Here is a 21,302-nt window from a genome sequence, read left to right as displayed (position 1 = left end):
TAATTTCCTTGCAATAATTAATGGCTGCAAGGAGGGAGCATCTGTGGTTCCAGATGTGAAAGAGCAACAGATGGGCAGTTCTCTATTGTACTGATAATAAAAAGTGAGCTAACACTCTATTTAGGGAAGTAGAGCTCCTACTCATCGGCTGTTTACAGATTTGGAAATATCACGATAAGCAAACTCATCCAGCTCAAAGCAAAGCAAAGAAAAAGAAAGAAAAGAAGGATAAGTAGATAAATAATGACCCAACTTTGTTACAAAACATGGTGCAACCCAGTATTTTTTTAATATAAACACAGATGACCTTTAAGTTTGTTCAACTTTTCGTCCCCAGTACAGGAAGCCACAGATGATCTTTATCAGGAGTTGAGTCTGTTTCTTCTATAGAACTGAGGGATTGATTTTATGCCACATTTAGGAGCCTGACAGAGCCACCGCAATCTTTTCAGAGCACATGCTGTAAACATGACACATGACTAACATAAAACTGAGAACCGGTGAAGCAAAATTGTGAGGGGTGTACGCCGTGAGGATGGACGACTCACTCGTTGCCCCGAGGCAAGCCATTACTGCGACCCTTTCCCCAACTTTTGTAATATGGAGACAATAATTCTGTTCCACTGCAAAGATGTGTTGTAAAGGCCATTAAGACAGAATTGTAGGGTTTGAAGGGGCAATGAGGGTCATCTAGTCCAACCCCCTGCAATGCTGGAATATTTTGCCCATTGTGGGGGCTCAAACCCACAACCCTGAGAGTAAGAGTCTCATCTTCTACCGACTAAGCTGTATTTAAACTGCTGTGAACACTGTAAAAAAGCACGATATGACGCATGTCTCCCTGTGAACATTTGCCTTCTTTTCCTTTGCAAGAAATAGGGGTGAGATTTTGTCAATGGCACTTGGTTTGCCTTGAAAATGGCCAGTAAATCTTAAGAATTATTGAACAACAGGGCTTGTTTTGACTTACCAGGCTGACCAAAGTAAATGTCATAATCTACAAAGTAGATAAAGTAGATTATGTCCCAGCAGCGCAAGGATTTCCACTAGTGCAGTTTACTCTGTCTTCTTACCCATGCGCACCCCTGCACTCCCCACAGATCTGCTCTGGACTTAGAGGGCGCAAGGGGGAGATGTCCCATTGCACAAGCATAAATCCTTACACTGATGTAATAGTTACCTGGTGCTACATTAGATACAGGGACGCGGGTGGCGCTGTGGGTTAAACCACAGAGCCTCGGGCTTGCCGATCAGAAGGTTGGCGGTTTGAATCCCCGCGACGGGGTGAGCTCCCATTGCTTGGTCCCTGCTCCTGCCAACCTAGCAGTTCGAAAGCACGTCAAAGTGCAAGTACATAAATAGGTACTGCTCCGGAGGGAAGGTAAACGGTGTTTCCGCGCACCGCTCTGGCTCGCCAGAAGCGGCTTAGTCATGCTGGCCACATGACCCGGAAGCTGTACGCCGGCTCCCTCGGCCTATAGAGCGAGATGAGCGCCGCAACCCCAGAGTCGGCCACGACTGGACCTAATGTTCAGGGGTCCCTTTACCTTTACATTAGATACAAGCCAATGGTGCAAATGCAGATGAAATTATAGTCAGAAACCAAAGGCAATGTCCACTCCCCTAGGACTCGGGGTGTGTGTGTTTGCCACAGGGCATGGCCGCAGATGGTCCAGGGAAGCCGCCATCATCCTGCGCAACCAGGGAGGGGACAGCAACCCGGTGCCACCCACCTCAGCCGCGCAGCACCTTCCAGGTGTGTTGGCTTTACACTCTAGGCCAATTGGAGCAGGGACATGCAGGTCATGCCCTACTCACCCCTGCCATATTTAAGATGAAATTATGTTCATAAACCAAGGGCCATTAACTTTCCTTAATGTGGGTAACTGTCAACAATCACTATTATTATTATTTTGACTTTTACACTTACACATTCATAGTTATCCTGTTGACTTATGCCTAAGATTTATGCTTAAGTGTCCACTTGCACAGCAGCATATGACTAGCTGTGAGTTGAAATAAGTTTCTTTAAGAACCTAAGAGCCCTGCAGGATCAGGCCAAGTGTCTAGTCCAGCACTCAGTCAACCAGATACCACTGCAAAGCCCCGAGCAGAACATACATGTGAGACTTTGTAGATTAAATTGTTTTCTACTGATACTGAACAAATAAAGCGCCTACTCTAAATGGAGCATTAAATACATGCATGTCCGTTGGGCGAGGCGAGGATGAAAAAAAGAACTAATTTGGTGTATTTCATGTCCATGTTTATCTAAGGAAAAAAAGCAAGTCCTTAAGCCCATTGCTTATTCTTTAAGGTCTGTTTTTTCCTCCCCCCATCATCTGATAAACGAACAACAACAACCCGAAACAAAACAAAATGCAAATGAAACACACCTGGCTGTTAGTTTAATGAAATTATTTCAGAATTGCATTTACAGAATTAACGTGATACAGTTTGTTCACATAAAGCATTTTCTCCATAGTAATTACTGCTGCTTAGGTTTTTCAAATCAGAAGAAATCAAATTACAAACATTTCGGGTTGTATCCAGCGCTGCTGTTCCCCCAGCACAACAGATGTCTGTTTGTACAACAGAACTTTCACCTCCTTTCCCCTGCATCTCCCCCCCCCCCCCGGAGCAGATTTTGAGGCCGGGCCATAGAAGGAGAAGAGAGGAAATGGAAGTTGTAGTGTGTAAGCAGAATTCTACACACACAGCATTGGATTTATTCAAAGTTGTAGTCCATTCGATGGTGCCAGTCCATGAGCCATTAGCTCTCAGTCTGCAGCAACTCTACTACAGCCCAGATTGGGTGAGATGCTTCAGGCACCAACACACACACACACACGCTCACTCCGCAAAGCAGTACATATATGGATCAGCACAGCTGGCTGCTTCTTGGGCTCTCCATAGGATAAGGGCTATAGGCTCTTCTTGGAAGCATGACTGTTTGGACTGTGAAGATGGCAGATGTAGGACCTTGCAAAGTATTCTTTGGGATAGCTCACTCGGTAGAGCATGACACTTCTAATCTCAGGGTTGTGGGTTTGAGCCTCGCAAAGATTCCTGCATTGCAGGGGGTTGCACTAGATGGACCTTGTGGTCCTCTCCAACTCTACAATTGTACAATTCTAAACAGAAGGATAGGGATCTGCCTGAATCTTCATATATCACCCAGCCTGCTTTTCTTTTAACAAGAAATAGGAATCCCATACTTGGAGTATTTCCCATTACTCTTCTCAATAATTGCCAAGTTATTTCTAAAACATCTCCATGCTAAAAAGGCCTTGTCTGGTGAACGTCTGCCTGCCATCCAGATGTTTAATGCACAGACTTTCTGTCCAGGAGAAAAAGGTGACCACCTTTATTGCAGAGTTCTAGCATTAAATAACCATACTTATTTCATCCATCACCATAATGAGTTGCATTTATCTTTCAAACGGTGGTGGTTTAATTTCCTTTTAGGAGCGTTAGGAATAACCAGTTTTGTTTCTCACGGCAATTCAATTAAGAGAAAGAGAATTGTTCTGATTTTTCACTGTTTCTCTTAGTTAAACATCCTCTTGAGCATAATTCCCATTATAGCAACAATTATATACTTGGAATTAGGAATTTTGTCCTCCCTCAAATGGCCTCAAATATTATAGAAAAGAAGGCACACATTTATAAAAGAAGTACAACCATCCCACAGTGCTTGGTGACTAACATTCTCTAAATTTTCCAGTCAATCTCCTCTCCATTGTCTGTATCTCATGCCTTTACATTTCAGTGTTTATTTAGAGACTGGCCTTATGCAAGCTGCACATTTGATGCCTATCCAAAGGTCAAATGAGAAAAGAAGTGAGATACAAAAGTGAAGATCAAGCAAGGAAGCAGCATTCATCCCAACACCAGCTCCATGCATAACTTATCAAGTCTTGATAGTTTATCATTAAAAGCTTTACCACGTGAAAATGATGCAATCAGCCACATGCCACTATTCTCAGATGAGTTAATTATAAAAGAGTACACATCTGATGCTAGTTTTCTTATTTTGGTTATGCTTTAACATCAAGGGCCATTTATTACAGCAAATTCCACCAGCCTGGGAAATAATGCAAGCACTGGGCACATCCCCAGAGCTGGCTCCAAGTTTTCTTCAGCCACTTCCAGGGACAACAATGAGGATTCTGCAGTAGTCTCTCAGTTCATGAAGGGGCATTAGGTAAAGGTAAAGGTCCCCCTGACCATTAGGTCCAGTTGCAGACGACTCTGGGGTTGTGGCGCTCATCTTGCTTTATTGGCCGAGGGAGCCGGTGTACAGCTTCCGGGTCATGTGGCCAGCATGACTAAGCCACCTCTGGCGAACCAGAGCAGCGCACAGAAACGCCGTTTACCTTCCTGTCGGAGCGGTACCTATTTATCTACTTGCACTTTGATGTGCTTTCGAACTGTTAGGTGGGCAGGAGCTGGGACTGAACAATGGGAGCTCACCCTGTCTCAGGGATTCGAACTGCCGACCTTCCGATCAGCAAGCCCTAGGCTCTGTGGTTTAGACCACAGCGCCACCCGCGTCCCTGAAGGGACATTAACAGACCCTTTTAACTGAGCTGTCCTACGTAGCTGCCTAGTGTGTCTGCATGGCACAATCCATTAGACAGTTTTCCTGTGCTATCCTTCTCTGTTTAAATAGTTCTTATTAACTGTTAGTTTAGCAATTAAGAGTGAAAGTATATCCCTGAAGGGTAAAGTATATATTTAATATAAAAACTGCATTAAAATGAAAGCAGCAAAATGTTTTGTGGCACCTTCAAGTCTATGAACACGCAAACATGGCTACACATTGGAATGAATGAGAGATGCAAAGAGCAAACTTTCACTCTAGCACAGATCCCATTCATTACAATGGGGCTTGCACTCTGCCCAGTGGGTTGGGCGACTCCTGGGCGAGTTCTCAGCTGTTCTCATATTAGCAGAACAAGTGTCAAAGTGCATATTTTGGGGGCTCTAAATCAACAGCTGCTCCATTCCAGAGGGGACACAAAGGTCAAACTTTCACAACCATCCCAAGGCAGCATTTGAGTAAGAAAAATGCTTTTGACACAGTCGGTCTTTTACTGTGAACATACTTAATGCCACTTTGCTGTTCAGGCTAACTGAGGAATGAGAAAGGATTGGGCCTGAGATGACCACACTTTTCAAACATACAGCTGAGAAACGCATTAGAATGTCATATCCTAACGCTTAAAAGGAGTCAGTAGACAAACCAATTTCATTTTAGAGCTGAATATTGTACGGTGGGCTTTCTTAGAAAGACACAGGAATTTGCTATGGGAATTCATTTCTGACTCACCCTCCCCCATCAGCATTCAGACTCCTCTTCTTTGGGGGGACTTTATCTGTTTGAGAATTCTTTTGGGAGAAAATTTTGTATCACAGCTGGGGCAGCTCCCATGAATTTTCAAATTGCTTGCCTAAAATTGCTTGTATTGTTTTTAACACTTGATTGGGAGCCACCCAGAGTGGCTGGGGAAACTCAGCCAGATCGGGGGGTATAAATAATAAATTATTATTATTATTATATATAAAAGCCAGGAACAAACGGAAATGGTGTCTAGTTAGTGCTTTCTCTTTTGCTTGGTTCCACACTTTGTGCTGTTCCACAGTGGTGTTATAGGTACATAAATTAAATAATCCATGACTACTTTTCCTCTTTGTGAAGTGGGATATTGTCACAAATTTGCAATGGTGGCACAACAGTCTGACAATGAAAAACTGATGCAATGTTTTTTAACAGTTACTTATAGAAAATTCTGGACATAGTAAATTGCACTGTTTGGCAGCAGGAGAATTAGGCTGCAATCCTAAGCTTGCTAAGTGGAAACAACGGCCTTTGAAATCAATGGAAAATACTACAGGGTAAATGTGACAAGTTCTGACATGTCAAAACAATTTTATCTCCTCCTCCTTCCTCCATCTCTCAGAAACTTCATAACAAGCCTACATGCTTTTTAGGAGTGCCACCCTCTTGACACTTTAATGCACATTATATTTCTAGGAATAAAACATGCTTCTAATGTGAAGATAAAACATGAACCCTTATCTGTCTCTAGCAGCACAGTGAGTGCAAATCATACGTAAACCAATCTACATCTTATTTATTTAACCAAGAAAATAACTCATGCCAGACAAGTCAAACTGAACAGAATACTCAAGAAATTACAGCCTTAAGTGGCTGTTTCCTGATTTCTCATCGACAAACTGCCCACTAGAGTTATTGTTTTAGTGGAAAGGAAATCATTTACAATTCCACTTGTAAAGATTTTTGTCAAAACCCTCCTTCACTACACAGAAACTATTTGAAGGGATGTGATTATTTGGATTGCGAAGCAGGGAGCAGTTTGCATGACTCGATAACTGTAGCTTGCCATGACGGCATGGATGTGCCATCCTTGAGAGGGGAATGTGTTCATGGCAACTTTGCTCCTCTGCTGTTTATTGCTGTGCTGAGGTAAGGCAAGGTTTCACTAAGGGTGTTAGTCTGTCCAAGGCCTCATGGTTAAGCTCACTAGCTGCAAGCTGTGGCCAACCATAGCTCAGCATGGCAGTTAAATGGCCCAGGGAGTAGCAAAGAGACTGTGAGCTCCATTCAAGAAGACTCCATGCTCACATGGTCACATACCCTCCAACATTTATCTGAAGAAAATAGGGACATCCTACCATATCCTCCAACATGAAAATAGGGACATCTGCTCCTTAAGGTGGAATGGAAATGTCAACAGTTATGTCCCCCCTTGCCTGCAGAGCCGGCAGCCTCTCACCCCTTTTCAAACACCCTCACTTGTAGAGTGTTCTCTCAGTTGCCTCTCCTTTCCCCTCTCCTTGGGAATCTTATGAGCAGCTGCTGCTGCCGCCCGTGGTCTCTGAGCTGCCTCCTCTGCCCCAAAGAGAGGTGCCTCCTCACACTCCCCTACAGGGGCCTGGAAAGCAACCCCTGGCCAGCCCCAGAGGCACCATTCACCTGCGGAGATTGTAGCCAGGGCTGCTGCAACAAACAGCTGTGCAAACCTTTGGGAGGCAGAGACGCAAGAGGACATCGGAGGAGGAAGGGAAGGGAAGGGGGACAGATGCCAGTGTTGCCCACAGCACCCCTGACCATCATTCAAGGCACCCCAGTTTGCCACGGAACACTGGTTGAAAGCCACTGACTTAAACACCTAACTCTGTGCTACATTGTGATGTTAAGTGCTATATAAAAATTTAGTTGGGTGTTGCATCATACAAATGTGAAGGAACAATTGGCTTTTCCATTATTAGAACTATTTTCTCCAGTAGTTTTTTTTAATATGTATCTTCATTTCTTTCGGTCTAAAGCTTATATATGAGCCTGCATGTAATTTCCCTCCTGATTTACTAAATGCAATCCCTTCAATTGCTTTTTGACTTTCTATATTTAGAAAGAGCAGACATGTTTTTATTACCACCTTGAGCAAAATATTGTCCTAATTTTTCAACCACTTAATTCACTGTGTGGATGGCTGCTCCCGGCAATTAAAATCCTCACAGCAGGATTATTCAACCTGGACCAAATATCCAATAAGAGTGTGTGTGTGGGGGGGGGAAAGGCTCATTTAATTTCATCCTGCACAGGTTGTACAATGACAGTAAAGGTATTATTATTATTATTATTATTATTATTATTATTACTACTTTAATGTTACTATTAAAACACCATGGCTATGCAAATGGTGCTTACTAGAATTCAAGGTATAAAATCAAAAAAGGGAAAGAAGAAAAATCAAGTGTTTTTGGGATGTTTTTACTGTATATATTTTTCAGTATGGTACTATAGTTACACAAACAAAAACCATGAACGAAGGCCTGGAAAGAACAACCAAGACAGGTACAATCTTCAGGAGAAGAGAACAACTCCAAAATATGGCAGGAGGATCAAGATGGGCTGTGCCCACTCATATTATTTGGGCGTTGTCACTGCTAAACTAGAAGATGCATGGAAAGCCATTGGTGCAGACAGATGTATTAAAACGTGTTAAGTAGTCAACGGAGGCCCATTCGCACTTGTCTTATGTCAGCTTGTACATGCTATCAACACCCAGAGACTGATACTTCCCCTAACTAGAATGTGGTGTGTTCCAGATGTTTCTGGAAAAGACACCTTAGCTATCTTTTTTTAAAAAATAAATCACCATTTTTGACATTGTAATCCTTATGAAAAGGAAGCAGGTTGATTGCTTGTATGAGCTCAGGGCCCGGAGCAAGGTGAAGCACATTTATCTTTTTTGAAATACATTTCAAAAAAAAATTGGGATCCCATCCAATACCATTGTAATAAGCTTGACCTTCTGAGCTGCACATGCCATAAAAGAAACTGTGGATCCCAGGCCAGCTCTTGTACTGGGTTAGATCAACAGAGCTTCAGCTTAAGTCATTTCACCTTTGAAGTCAATGAAACAGGTTTGATTCAGACCAGCTGAAGATCTGATTCCAATGTTCAGGAAATGTCTCTGTCTGCTTTGGAAAACTAAATCCAGCATCCAACACCTGCAGCCTTCCAGATGGTAATTATGAAGGATCTCATGGGTGTTTCTCCCCCTGCTTTAAGATTAGTAACATAATAAACTAATAGTTTTCCTTCAGGCCAGTGTGCATATTGTGACTTCTTAGCACATAGACACCACCTTTAAGTTCAACAACTGTCATGTGTGGTTCAGTGTCCATGTTCAGTGGTTAACTGCATATATTGGTTAGTTTTATCAAGACCATAACAGTTCCCTTTTCATATATGCATGGTGAAATGGAGAAAATCTCATTTAGTTGCTTAACTCGTTTATTTGGTTGCATGTTGATATGGGAATCTCATTTATTTGCTTAGCAGCTTACTAGGTGAAGATAGTAAGGTGAAGATACCCTCAGAAACAAGAAGTTCTGAGGTACTGAAACGAAAAAAAGGTAGGCACCAGACAAACCTCTTTGAGGAGAGAATTCCACCACTTGGGATAACAATGCCAAGAAGGCCATCCACTAAAAACTTTAATGTATGGGTGTGTACTTCTTAACTCTTAAAAAAATGAACTAGGTATATGGTTGCATTGCTTAGAAACTGAACTTTTACTTCTCTAGAAAAAGCATGCAAGCTAAACCTGTCTGATTCATCAGCTCAATTATCTCATTATTTTTGTGGATCTGGGCCTTGGATTTTTGGCAACGGATCCTAGCAACCCTGAGCTGTGCAGACCTATTGTACCTGTAAATTCTTGTGTAGCGTCTAGAGCTGTGACATCTGGCATATATCCCCACCCTCTTTTCTGGTTTATGCACTCATTCACTCATTTCACTCCTGGCAATGAGTTTTCAACAGGGGACATAGTTTTGACTGAACAAAGGCTGGAGGGCTGGCAACATTGGCTCCACCTACTGACTCACTCCCACTCATGCTGAGTCTGAGACACAGGCAAAGGACTTTTTAACTCCCTCTCTCATGCTATGAACAGCAAAAGCTTGCCTGTAGGACAGGACCCCCCCAAATGTTTCTGGACTACACCTCCCAATACCCCTGGCCATTGGCCATGTTGGCTGAGACAGATAGAAGTTAGGGCCCCACAATAACTGGAGGGTCACAGGCTCCTCAACCCAGAGGTAGGAAGAGGGTTGGAGAGCCTGGTGCCCTCCAGAAGTTACCTAGGCACCCCCCATGTCTGTATCTCTTGCTTTGCATATGGGAAACAGCTGGGGTACACAAAGGGTGGTGGTGATTCTGCTCCTTTCAAAGGCTCTCTTGATGCAAGAGATGGAATTAAAGAGCCTCTGTGTCTCAACTCCAGAAAAAGTGTCAGAGCTACATGAGAGTGTGCAGAGGCAATGCTATTCTGGTGAAGTCAGAAGGGAAGTAAGTGTGTGTGTGTGTGTGTGTGTGTGTGTGTGTGTGTGTGTTTTATGCAGCCAGACTCCCAGCTGAGGTTTGATGCGCGTCATGACTGCAAAATATATAGCGCTTGTTTCACTAATCCCATCCTTTCTTCCTAATCTCCTATCCAAGAGCTGACCAGATTTAGGCTCTCCGTACATACATACCATACATTTGAAGCACATGACTTCCCACAAAGAATCCTGGGTACTGTAGTTCACTCCTCACAGAGCCCCCTTAAATTACCATTCCCAGAATTCCTTGGGCAAAGTCATGTGCTTTAGATGCACAGCCTGTATGCAACCCCAATACACTCTTTCCTGGAAGTCCCACTGAACTCGACAGGGCTTAGCTCTGAACAGATGTGCGCAGGAATGCACTGTTAAATTCACTTAGCTTCAGCAAGTTTTGTACACTATATGCCTTTAGGCTATACCCTGGAATACTGCTCCTCATACCAGATTTAGGGATTATTGTGCCAGTTTCATTTATAACAGTTACTAAAAGCCCTGGTGTAATATAGCAGAATTTTGTCCTGCTAGGTTAACTTGACCCTATCAGTGGACAAGTTGCAAAGATCCAGGTAGGGCAGAAATATTAGCAAGCCAGCTATAAGTTGGGCGTGGCCAAGTCAGTTAGAATCTGCTTATAGCAGGCATCCCCAAACTCGGCCCTCCAGATGTTTTGGGACTACAACTCCCATGATCCCTAGCTAACAGGACCAGTGGTCAGGGATGATGGGAATTGTAGTCCCAAAACATCTGGAGGGCCAAGTTTGCCTATGCCTGGCTTATAGTAATTGAGGTGCCACACAGTGACCAAACCCAACTTTGTAGTTAGGGCTGGGTGATACATATATCATCCCAAACTGGTCCGTACCGTGATATCGGTTTCATAATTTCTGACCTGGTAATATGTTGGGAATCATGATGTGTGTGTGAGTGTGTGTGCTATGCAAAAAATAATGATGCAGGGAAAACTGTGAAGCCAGCCAATGCCTGTACATAAAAGGTAAAGGGACCCCTGACCATTAGGTCCAGTCATGACCAACTCTGGGGTTGCGGCGCTCATCTCGCTTTATTGGCCAAGTGAGCCTGTGTACAGCTTCCGGGTCATGTGGCCAGCATGACTAAGCTGCTTCTGGGGAACCAGAGCAGCACACAGAAATGCCGTTTACCTTCCTGCTGGAGTGGTACCTATTTATCTACTTGCACTTTGACGTGCTTTCGAACTGCTAGGTTGGCAGGAGCAGGGACCGAGCAACGGGAGCTCACCCCGTCGCAGGGATTCGACCCGCCGACTTTTGATTGGCAAGTCCTAGGCTCTGTGGTTTAACCCACAGCACCGCCCGCATCCCATGCCCGTACATAGCTCCATCCTTATTCCAGACACTGTGATATATCAGCATATTTTGGTGTTTAGCTGGTGATATATCACAGTGCTGAAAACCATATATCTGCCAGACCTAGTTGTCATACCACTGAGATTTGGAATGTGTGCAATTAGATAACAAACTGGCATTTTTAATATAAGGGAGCAACCAAAGTGAAGAAAAACACATTTCTCTAATTTTCAGCGTTACATACACTTTTTATGTAAGGAAGTGGGTTAGTGCATCCTCTGACTCTTGTTCTCAATGAACCTAATAAACTGTGAACCCTCTGCTTAAATGTCTCTTATGAGTAACAAGAGATACTGAGAATAGGCAAATTTTTGCTGGATATTTGTGGACATCTAAACATGCTGTTGCACATGAGTCGTACAATTGCTCATAATGTAAACAATTATACTCAAATTCTAGTTTGCAAGAGGATTGCGCCAGAACAGGCCAAGATGGGTTGCTTGTCAGTCACTGGTGAAACAACTTGTATTCACGCTAGTCATTACCAGCGGCTGACTCACCATAGTAGATTTGAAATCCCCTAAGGATAGTAATTCTGGAAAGAACAGTCACTTCCTATCCAATAGAGTAGCAAACATATTTTATGTTATCATTTTAATTGTCATAGATCCTGAGGGGTGGAGGGAAACATTCATGAACTAATAGCGATATATACAGTTATTCAGACCTGTACGAAACAGCTACAAAGAACCCAGGGTCAAAGCAGGTGAGTCATTAAATGCGTGGGTTGCATTTAAATATTGCTTTGTCTTGTCCCCTAATTTTATTTCCTTTTAAAAACAGCAGTGGAGGGGAAGGAAGATGATCAGCATTTGACCATGAAATGCGGGGGGGGGGGATTTAACACTTTCCCACCTACGCTGTGCTTCCGATGAAAATCACCCACCCCACCCTCCCAATTGTAAAAGAAATATGGCAATGGGTAACCCTGAAACAAGATTATGAAGGAACAGGGGTCCGGGAGCTTGAAACTACATGGCTGAGCTTCTGAAAAAAGGAAATTATTATATGTCTGCTGTGAATGGATGTACCAGTGGAAAGGTGCAAATGAAGCATTAAACATAAATTTTAAAAAGCTCTGATAACACACTATCCTGGTGAAAGGGCTTCTCTATTACATGCAAAATCCTAACAGAGAATCGGATCTCCTATGAAAGATTTACCACGACAAAAAATAATTATGTGAGGGACGTGTTGCAGCCGCTTGCTGGTTGTGCTTCAGGAGTCCATTCAGGAGATGCATAAACACCTTAACTATTTAGAATTTTCTGAGACACTCCAAGGGGTGTGGTGGTATCTTATTTTTAGGGAAGGATGTTGACTTGAATAGCAATCCCAGCCATGTCTGCTTAGAAGCAAGTCCCATTGAATTCAGTGGGGTTTACTCCCAGTTAAGACGGCTTCGGATTGCAGCTTTAGCCATTATTAGAGGGAAGTGAAAGACCTCTATTCAAGAGCAATCACTGGAGGATTTGCACATCTTTAATGGAGAACAAGCTTTTTCATAGCAGAAGTTGGAAATAAGGAATGCTATGACATAAGGCACTATTTAAGGGCTAGTGACAATTGTTCAGGATATGTCACAAGCTGAGAGTGACTGCCTGGCCCTACGTGCATTCATTCAGAAATAACTCCTTATGCATTGGCTGGGCCTTACACTCAAAGTAAGAGTGTACAGGTCTGCAGCCTAAATTTAGGCTTTGGGTCTTAAGGAATGTATACACGAGAGTCTGGAGAACTCGGCCAGAGGCCAACTTCTCAAAACACTTTGTCACTGCAGGCTGCACTTGTGTTTCAAACATTCATTTCAACAAGACTTGCACCAGAGAATTCCCCACAGCACTGTGGGAAAGGTATCTACAATCTCGAGATGTCATGCACTTGGGCCTCTTGGGTGCTCAAGTGCAAGAAATGAAAAGCAAATATAAAACAAAGGGCTCAGAAGGCATCCTTGCTTGTTTCTAACTATTGAATTTCAACAATGCTCAGGAGTTGCCGTATTATGTGGCCAGGATTTTGAACACCAGAAGTATAAAGGGCTGCCCTTAAGAGTTTCTATTACTGCTGCGTACATTTGAGAAAGTTACAGTTTCGTTCTCTATAATTACTCTTCCAGGCCCAAGCACTGTTGAAAATACTACAGTTTAAGAACAATTGCTTTCTTAGTCCACATGTAACTTACAGGCAAAATAACCACCCAAGAGCAACATAAAAATAGTTTTGGCAAATATGTAATGGGCTCATGAGAAAAATTACACTTACACTTATTTGTGGAAAAACAGTGTGGGAAATCTGGACTTTTATAAAAGCGAGGCGGGGGGGGGGGAAAGAGGAGTGGTGTTTAGGGACATTGAGGCAAGAACACAAAACGAGTAGTATTATGTCAGGATGGTGTTAAAGAAAACATTCCTCAGCTAAAGATGACATTTAAAGCAATCATTTGAAGGAAACTCTCGCTGGGTATAATTAAGCAACTCTGCACCATCTAGATTGTGAAAGGTAACTATAATAATTATATTTCTACTGCTCCTAACCATTCATTTTGGACTGGCGCAACATGGCTTTATTTTCCCCCATAACCCATTTCACCTTCCACACCTATTAAAAAATACCATGTTTATGGGTCTTTGGAGTGCTTGCAAGGAAATCCAAAGGTCTGATTTTGCTGCTGAATGGCTTTAGAGTTTCAGCTCAGAGGAGGTGAGGCTCACTTGTGCATGGTATTGCATGCATGAGCACAGTTCTTGGGTTGGGGGGTGGACATGAATTGGGCTTGCATTAGATGTGCACTGACACACGGTTGATGTACACAGGCAGAAATACATGGTGGAGGAACCAGATGTTAATGCACACTTAAGCTATGACAGAAAGCAACAGCTCTCTGTCTCTTCATACTCTCCCCACTGTTGCATATAATGACTCCGAATGTATGGCATGATGTGATAGATATCACAGAGTTGGAGAGGGCCTTGAGGACCAAGTTAGAGCATTCTCAAAAGATGGATGATCGGCCTTTGTTTCAATACTTCTGGTGAGCCGCTTCCTAGGTAATTTATTTCATTGTAGAACTGCACTAACTACTAAAGTGCTACCTTGGGTTACATACGCTTCAGGTTACAGACACTTCAGGTTACAGACTCTGCTAACCCAGAAATAGTGCTTCAGGTTAAGAACTTTGCTTCAGGATGAGAACAGAAATCGTGCTCCAGTGGCGTGGCGGCAGCAGGAGGCCCCATTAGCTAAAGTGGTACCTCAGGTTAAGAACGGTTTCAGGTTAAGAATGGACCTCCGGACCGAATTAAGTACTTAACCCGAGGTACCACTGTAAATGTTTCTCCTAACCTTCAACAGAAATCTATCCTCTTGTACCTTAAGACCATTAGCCCTGTCCCCTTTTCCAGTATCACAGGACAAGAATTTACATTTCCTGAAGCAACCACTGATTATGTTCTTTGCATCCAAAATGCCAGTAACCTCACACACATTAGCTGGTAAAGTATTCTCTAGAGCAATACCTCCAAATTAGTGTCACGAGGGAAACTAGCATCTCAAAACCTGTTTCTGAGTGTCCATCATTTAGTTTGGCTGTTGCTAGGTTCACCCTTCCTGCTATTTGGCTTTTGTCTGCTTAAAGTTGGCTATATTACAAGTTGGTCGTTCTAGCTTGTATAAATTTTGTTAATTGTATTTCTGCTTTATCAAGGCTTAGATCACATGGCTTTTATCTTAATCATATGGTATGCTGTGTACATTTAGTAGAAGAACAGGAAATAAATAAGGAAGTATCACTATCATCTCCAACAGCAGCTGGTAATATGCATCTTGGAAGCACAAGGATGACATGGAGGCGATCTTCATCTCATGTTCTTTGTTCCAGCATTCAGAGGTACAATTCCTCTGAATATTGTAGGGTCTCAGGCCCACCTTCCTAAGTTGTCAGTTGACAAGAAAAAAAATAGCCTGGCATGCTCTTGAGCCTTTAACTTGGGCCCCTGTATCTTCACACCATGAGCCCAAATGGGACGCTTCAGGCCTTTATCTGACCTTCAGGACTTTCTCCTGACCCTGCCTCCTCCCCACTCTGCACCCCTCATCAACTCAGCTCTGTGCCTAGAGTGCTTTACCCTACCTGGAAAGGGTCTTGAACTGTGGTAATGCTTATTGCTTGCCTGAATGGAGGCTAGAGGGTGAGTGGGTATACACACGTGTATAGAAACCTCTGCTATTGCATGACTGGAATATAGCTCATTTCATAAAGGTAGCCTTCAAACCATTGCTCCTCCCACTTTAGCTTCTGGCCATGCCCATTTTTATATCAGGTTAAACCCAGCACTAGCATGAAGCCACTAGAAGGTTGTCCATGAGGGGTCCACAGCCATGCTTTTACCTTGATTTCAGGTGATGCTGATCACAGAATGGGGTTAATAAATATGAACATTTGATGACATCTGGATGTTATGCTGCTGTTAAAGACAAAGTTTCAAGGACTATTTCATAGCTGTCTATATCAACCATAAAGTGATATGGAAGTGTATGAAACAAGTGTGCATCTGGCACCAAATGTTCAACACTTTATTTACAACCCAATTTTGAATGTGAGATAGAAGGGGAGGAGACATTCCAGAACTATTGAAAAAGGTTTTTGAAAATGCGGAGTAAAAGGAAGGCACTCCATGGCATTTGTGTCTCAGAATCTCTCAAATAGTGACAGCCTCTGAATATATATGATGTTTATATAAGAACAAAGTCAAACCCCTTTTTCAAAACATTTTACTTACATATGCAAAAATAGTGCCGCCTAACTGTCTGGTGGTTGACCAAAATAAACAATTTGCCCTAATAAAACTGAAGTCTTGCACATCTCTTTAACAATCTGCAAATAAATCTTTCATAGGTGAGGTTAGAGGTTTCTCATAAAGAGCCACTGATTCATAACTACCACCGCACCATTCCCTTAAAAAAAAGGAAAAAAGAAGACCTCTCCTTTTACTTCTTGCTGCCAGGATCTCAGTAGTTTTCTGACCTAGAGCTTTTTCCAGCCACTCGCTGTAGTTTGCAGAGGACTTCGTTGATAATAGCTGCTTTGCTACGCAATATAGCAACATCGGCCAATCAGAGGTGATTAATGGAATGTGGACCTCACCAAATTTACGGCCAGCAGCTGCCACTTAGTCTCTGGGACCAGGAAATGGTAGTTCTTAGAAAGTCCATAGCTTGGTGGTACGGCACAAGAGCTTAATCCCAAATTCAATCTCCAGTTGAAAAAGATTTCAGGCAACACAGCATGAAAATACTGTTCAGTGCAATCTCAGTCAAATGGAGTAATGCCAAACCAGATGGACAATGGCCTGACTCAGTTAAAGGCAGCTTCATCTGGCTTCTGCTAGCAGTTGCCTACCCACTTCAGTTCCCTAGGGAAACCTTCTTACCCTTACATGTTGTTGTTGTTGTTTAGTCGTTTAGTCGTGTCCGACTCTTCGTGACCCCATGGAACAGAGCATGCCAGGCACTTCTATCTTCCACTGCCTCCCGCAGTTTGGTCAAACTCATGCTGGTAGCTTTGAGAACACTGTCCAGCCATCTCGTCCTCTGTCGTCCCCTTCTCCTTGTGCCCTCCATCTTTCTCAACATCAGGGTCTTTTCCAGGGAGTCTTCTCTTCTCATGAGGTGGCCAAAGTATTGGAGTCTCAGCTTCAGGATCTGTCCTTCCTGTGAGCACTCAGGGCTGATTTCCTTAAGAATGGATAGGTTGGATCTTCTTGCAGTCCATGGGACTCTCAAGAGTCTCCTCCAGCACCATAATTCAAAAGCATCAATTCTTCGGCGATCAGCCTTCTTTATGGTCCAGCTCTCACTTCCATACATCACTACTGGGAAAACCATAGCTTTAACTATACGGACCTTTGTTACATAGCCTGACTGAAAACAAAAGAACCTCAAAAAGCTTGCCTCTGTGGTCACCTGGACATGAACATTCCTTGTCATGGAGAATGAATGAAGTGAATGTGTACCTTCCCATTTGATTTGTACCTTTCTGCTTACCTGATGGGAAAATATGGCTTGTATGGTTTGAAGCCTGTGCTTAAGCCAGCTATTAAGTACTACTTTTCAAGGATACTAACATTTATTGCACACTCATGCAGTGCTAATGGACTATTAAATACATATTTACTAGGAATTAAAAACTAATTTGTCCTCGTTAGCTTTTCAAGAACGCAAACAGTATTGAAGGTGCCTAATGTGTTCACAAATTAACCAAGACTGACAGGGCAATCCTAAACTTAAGTAATTCCCTCTGAGACACTATGGGGTTTTTCAGAAGCCTCATTACACTAGCAGAATACCCAAGCCATGACAAGTATGCTGGTGGCACTCCACCGATATGCTGGTGGAAGATGTTCTGCTGGTGTAGTTGTTCCACTGGCATATCTTGACAGGCAGAACAGCCAGAGAAGGCTTGAGTCATGGGCATGATGAAGACAGTACAGGAGAGGAAAACCCATAAGCCATACTCATATTCTGTGCTTCCCCATATCACATTTCTGCTCATTTTGATAGTGGACCTGGTGTAAGGAATCTCATTTCCATTGGTTGCAATGGGAGGGGGGAAATTAGAAAATAGCTGCCCCTGTCATTATGACCACCCTGCCCATTTGATCACAACAAAGCATAGGATATAGGATATAGTGTAGCTTAGCACCCAATCACAGCACTCCACCACAAGCCTATAAACCCCACGTAGGAAGTTGAAAACTCTAATGATAAGGCATTGGTGCAGGACTCAGACTCTGGCACACCTAAAGAGCTCTGAATGGGGGAAGAACAATGAAGAATAGGTGCTCTGCATAAAAAGAGAGCAGTTTTGTCTGATGAACTATATTTGTATAAATGAACTATATGAATGACCAGAATGAATGGATGCATGAGAAGAAACCACATTCATTAACAGAGCTGTGTGCAAAACAAAAATGTAAATGTAGTTGTTAATTAAAATGTAAGTTAAATCTAATTAACTGGTCATGATGGTGATGCTGCTGGTGAACAGTCCAAGTCCATATTCACCAAGGGCAAAGGGTCTCACGTCTCTGAAGATTCAAAAACACTTCCGTGTTAATTCCTAGGGAAAACACTGTCTTGGAATGTATAATAGTGACTGAGCAGGGGAAAGCTACTGACTAATTCTTGGAAGCCTCTGTAGAGTCATAGTCCTGGTGTATTGAAAAACAAGATTCCTGGCTTCCATAAGAGACTCTGAACCATCCCAAATAATGGGACCAAATTCACCAAATGGTCAGTTCCCATGATCTGTGTATAAATGATTGATGGTCTGTAATAACGTCCTGCAGGGCCAGCCCAAGGCATGTTTGCTGAGGCAAAGGACAGGATAGTGCCCACACTCCATCCATGTACCAAAGATAACTGAGCGGGCAGCTGACTCTTGCTTCAGCAATGGGATACCACCCTCAACCGCATCCTGTGAAGCAGTTTTGGTTTAGGGGGCTGAGGACAGGACATGTTGCATATATAGCTCTGTTCTTCCGAAGAGGAGAATGGCTAAGGCGATCTGGAGGAACAGCCTAGTGTCTGTTATGTTAAGCAGTTGCTTCACTCTGCCTACTGGTAGGACCTGATGTCCTCCCAAATGAAGAAGTTTATTATTATTATTATTATATAAAAAACAACATTTTTCTTTGCCTTCCTGAATTTGATCTGGGTATGTGCCCATGGAACGCTCTATGCAACAGGTTCACATCTGATCTCGAAGGGATCTCTTCTAACAGCTGGTATGTGTTTAATCTCTCTGACATAGCAGATTGGGGCATCATGGATATATTCACAAGCAAACAGCAGCCAAATGACACCGTAACTGTGTCACTGTGACACAGTTTGAAATAGTAATTCACTGTTAAAACCAACGTTCAAAACGCATTTCATAACCCAATAAAAAGAGCACTTTTATGAACATTTATGAAGGAAGTACTGACGGGTAACTTTAAAACTGTCAGGCTCAAACAAGAGATTACAAGTGCACAATAATTTGCAGTTTCAGAGTCTGCTTCTGAATTCTTCCACCTACTGCAGGAATTCATTCATCCCATATGTAGGTAGGAAGATTAAAAAAAAATACATAAACTTATTTTGTAATCAAAATAACACCAAGAGCAGTTCCTTTAAAAACAAAAACAAAAAACCACTGAGAATCTTGAAAATTATTGATGAGCCATGAGATTTCACTGTTCATTTTAAAGGCGTAGCATAACAAAGGGGGACGATAAATTTTGGGTTTTAGTCCTTAGGGGTTTTTTTGTCCAGTATATAAAAATGTCTTCTTTATCTGCGGACATTACAAAAACATATAGAATAATAAATGATTTACTCCATAAAGATTAATGGGATTTCACTGTTGGCTGAGACCTGAAGCCACCAATGCAGAAACTGTTCCCACACCCAATAAATTGCAAGGGGAAAGTGGCAAGTGGAAGAGAAGGCTTAACCCATTCTGTAGCCACTGATTTTCCTCTGGCAATGCCCAGCTTCTCCAAGGCCATTCCTACACCTTTCAACACACCCACATAAACACAGTCCTCTGCCAAGCTGACTTGTGTTCTAGCTGAGGGAGGAATTGGCAGGTAGAAGGGGGTTTGTAACCCGTTCTTCCATCTACTCTCTGGCACACATCTTGATTTTTTTGAAGATTCAAGCTTTGTTGCACCATACCCAAATGCTATATTGTCTTTTCTAGTTGTGGATATCACCTCCATTGCATCACTCACCATTGTTTAGTCTGTTCATCGGTGAGCAATGAGATGTGGTTTTCCACTATAGCACGACGCCAACGATTTTGTTCTGCGCTGTCATAGGCTGGAAATGCCCCCAGCAGAGGTGAGTTAAACCGTGCCTTAGACCCCAATTATTTCAGAGCAGGACAGAATGCCTCAATGCAGCCGGATCAAGCTTCGTCTGCTCCTAATCCATGGGGATAGGGCATTTATTTCAAGGAGGTGCAGATGCCCAGAAAGCGACCACAAGAATAAAGCTGTGTTTCAGTTCCTTCCTTGTAGGAGCAGCTGTTGTAGCTTCTCACTAGGAATGACGTTCTTTGCCCCAATCACTTGGCTGCAGCAATGTTTGAAGGTAATAATGATGATGATAATTATTATTAAGCATCTAAGTAATTACACACTGTACACAGCAGCAAAAAAAAATAGTTGTATGTTAACTGTTTAAGTGAAGTTTTAAAAGAAATGAAAGCAGGGAAATTATTCAAGAAAGAGAACTGTCAACACTGAAAGGAAAAAAAAGTGTGTAAATTAATCTGCAAACAAGTATTATAGAGGGAAAGCATAATCTAAAACATTTTTTTAAAAAGTTGCCTCTTAAAAAAACAACAATGGAGGATGAGCAAGAGAAGCCTGAATTTCTATCAGGTCATGAATTCAATAGTTATAATACAGCCAAAGAAAAAGAGCAATGGTGAGATAATGAGAGAGAGAAACAATTTGTTGGAAAGTTGAAAAATGTATGCCTTTTCAGCCAAATTTCTAAGAGGAACAGGAAGTCCTAAATATTATTAGTTTATTAATAACCTTGTTTCCTTCTGTAAGTGTCTGATGACTTCTGTTTCAGTGTATCTGAAGAAGTGTGCATGCACACGAAAGCTTATACCTAAAATTCAGTTGGTCTGTAAGATGCTACTTTTTAATTTTTAAATTCTTTTAGAAGGATTCTTTTAAAGACTTTTAGATCATATAACTTTTTTGATTTTTTAAGGCAGTTCTTAGGTTTTTAAGAAGAGTCTTTTTAACTATCTTTTTAAAGAATTGTTTTAATTTATTTTGACTAAGGCAGACCAACAGGGCTACCTACTTGAATCGTGTTTCCTTCTGTCTTCACTGTGCATTTTGCTTCTTATCAATGTTCCAATATGCCTTGAAAAGGAAGGTGAAAAGTGAGTTAGCCCCACATGAGACACTTGGTAAATGTGTGCTCAGG

At 42.4% G+C, this 21,302-nt stretch overlaps 1 protein-coding gene across 13 annotated transcripts in view; it reads right to left on the bottom strand.

Annotated features, from left to right (window-relative positions):
• Positions 1 to 21,302, bottom strand: part of NRG1 (neuregulin 1) — a 503,801-nt gene that overhangs the window by 224,663 nt on the left and 257,836 nt on the right. For 2 of the 13 annotated variants that reach the window (XM_083593304.1, XM_083593305.1), the window contains one exon: positions 21,177 to 21,238. The exons of the other annotated variants lie outside the window; for them this stretch is intronic. In XM_083593304.1, coding sequence (XP_083449430.1) covers positions 21,177 to 21,210 — 34 coding nt within the window. In that variant the 5' untranslated portion in view covers positions 21,211 to 21,238. The remainder of the gene's footprint in view (positions 1 to 21,176; positions 21,239 to 21,302) is intronic. 13 annotated transcript variants of the gene reach the window in all.

This window comes from Podarcis filfolensis (assembly GCF_964270895.1).
Source record: "Podarcis filfolensis genome assembly, chromosome: 17".
In the NCBI taxonomy this organism is placed as follows: domain Eukaryota; kingdom Metazoa; phylum Chordata; class Lepidosauria; order Squamata; family Lacertidae; genus Podarcis; species Podarcis filfolensis.
This window is presented reverse-complemented; position numbering and strand designations above follow the sequence as displayed.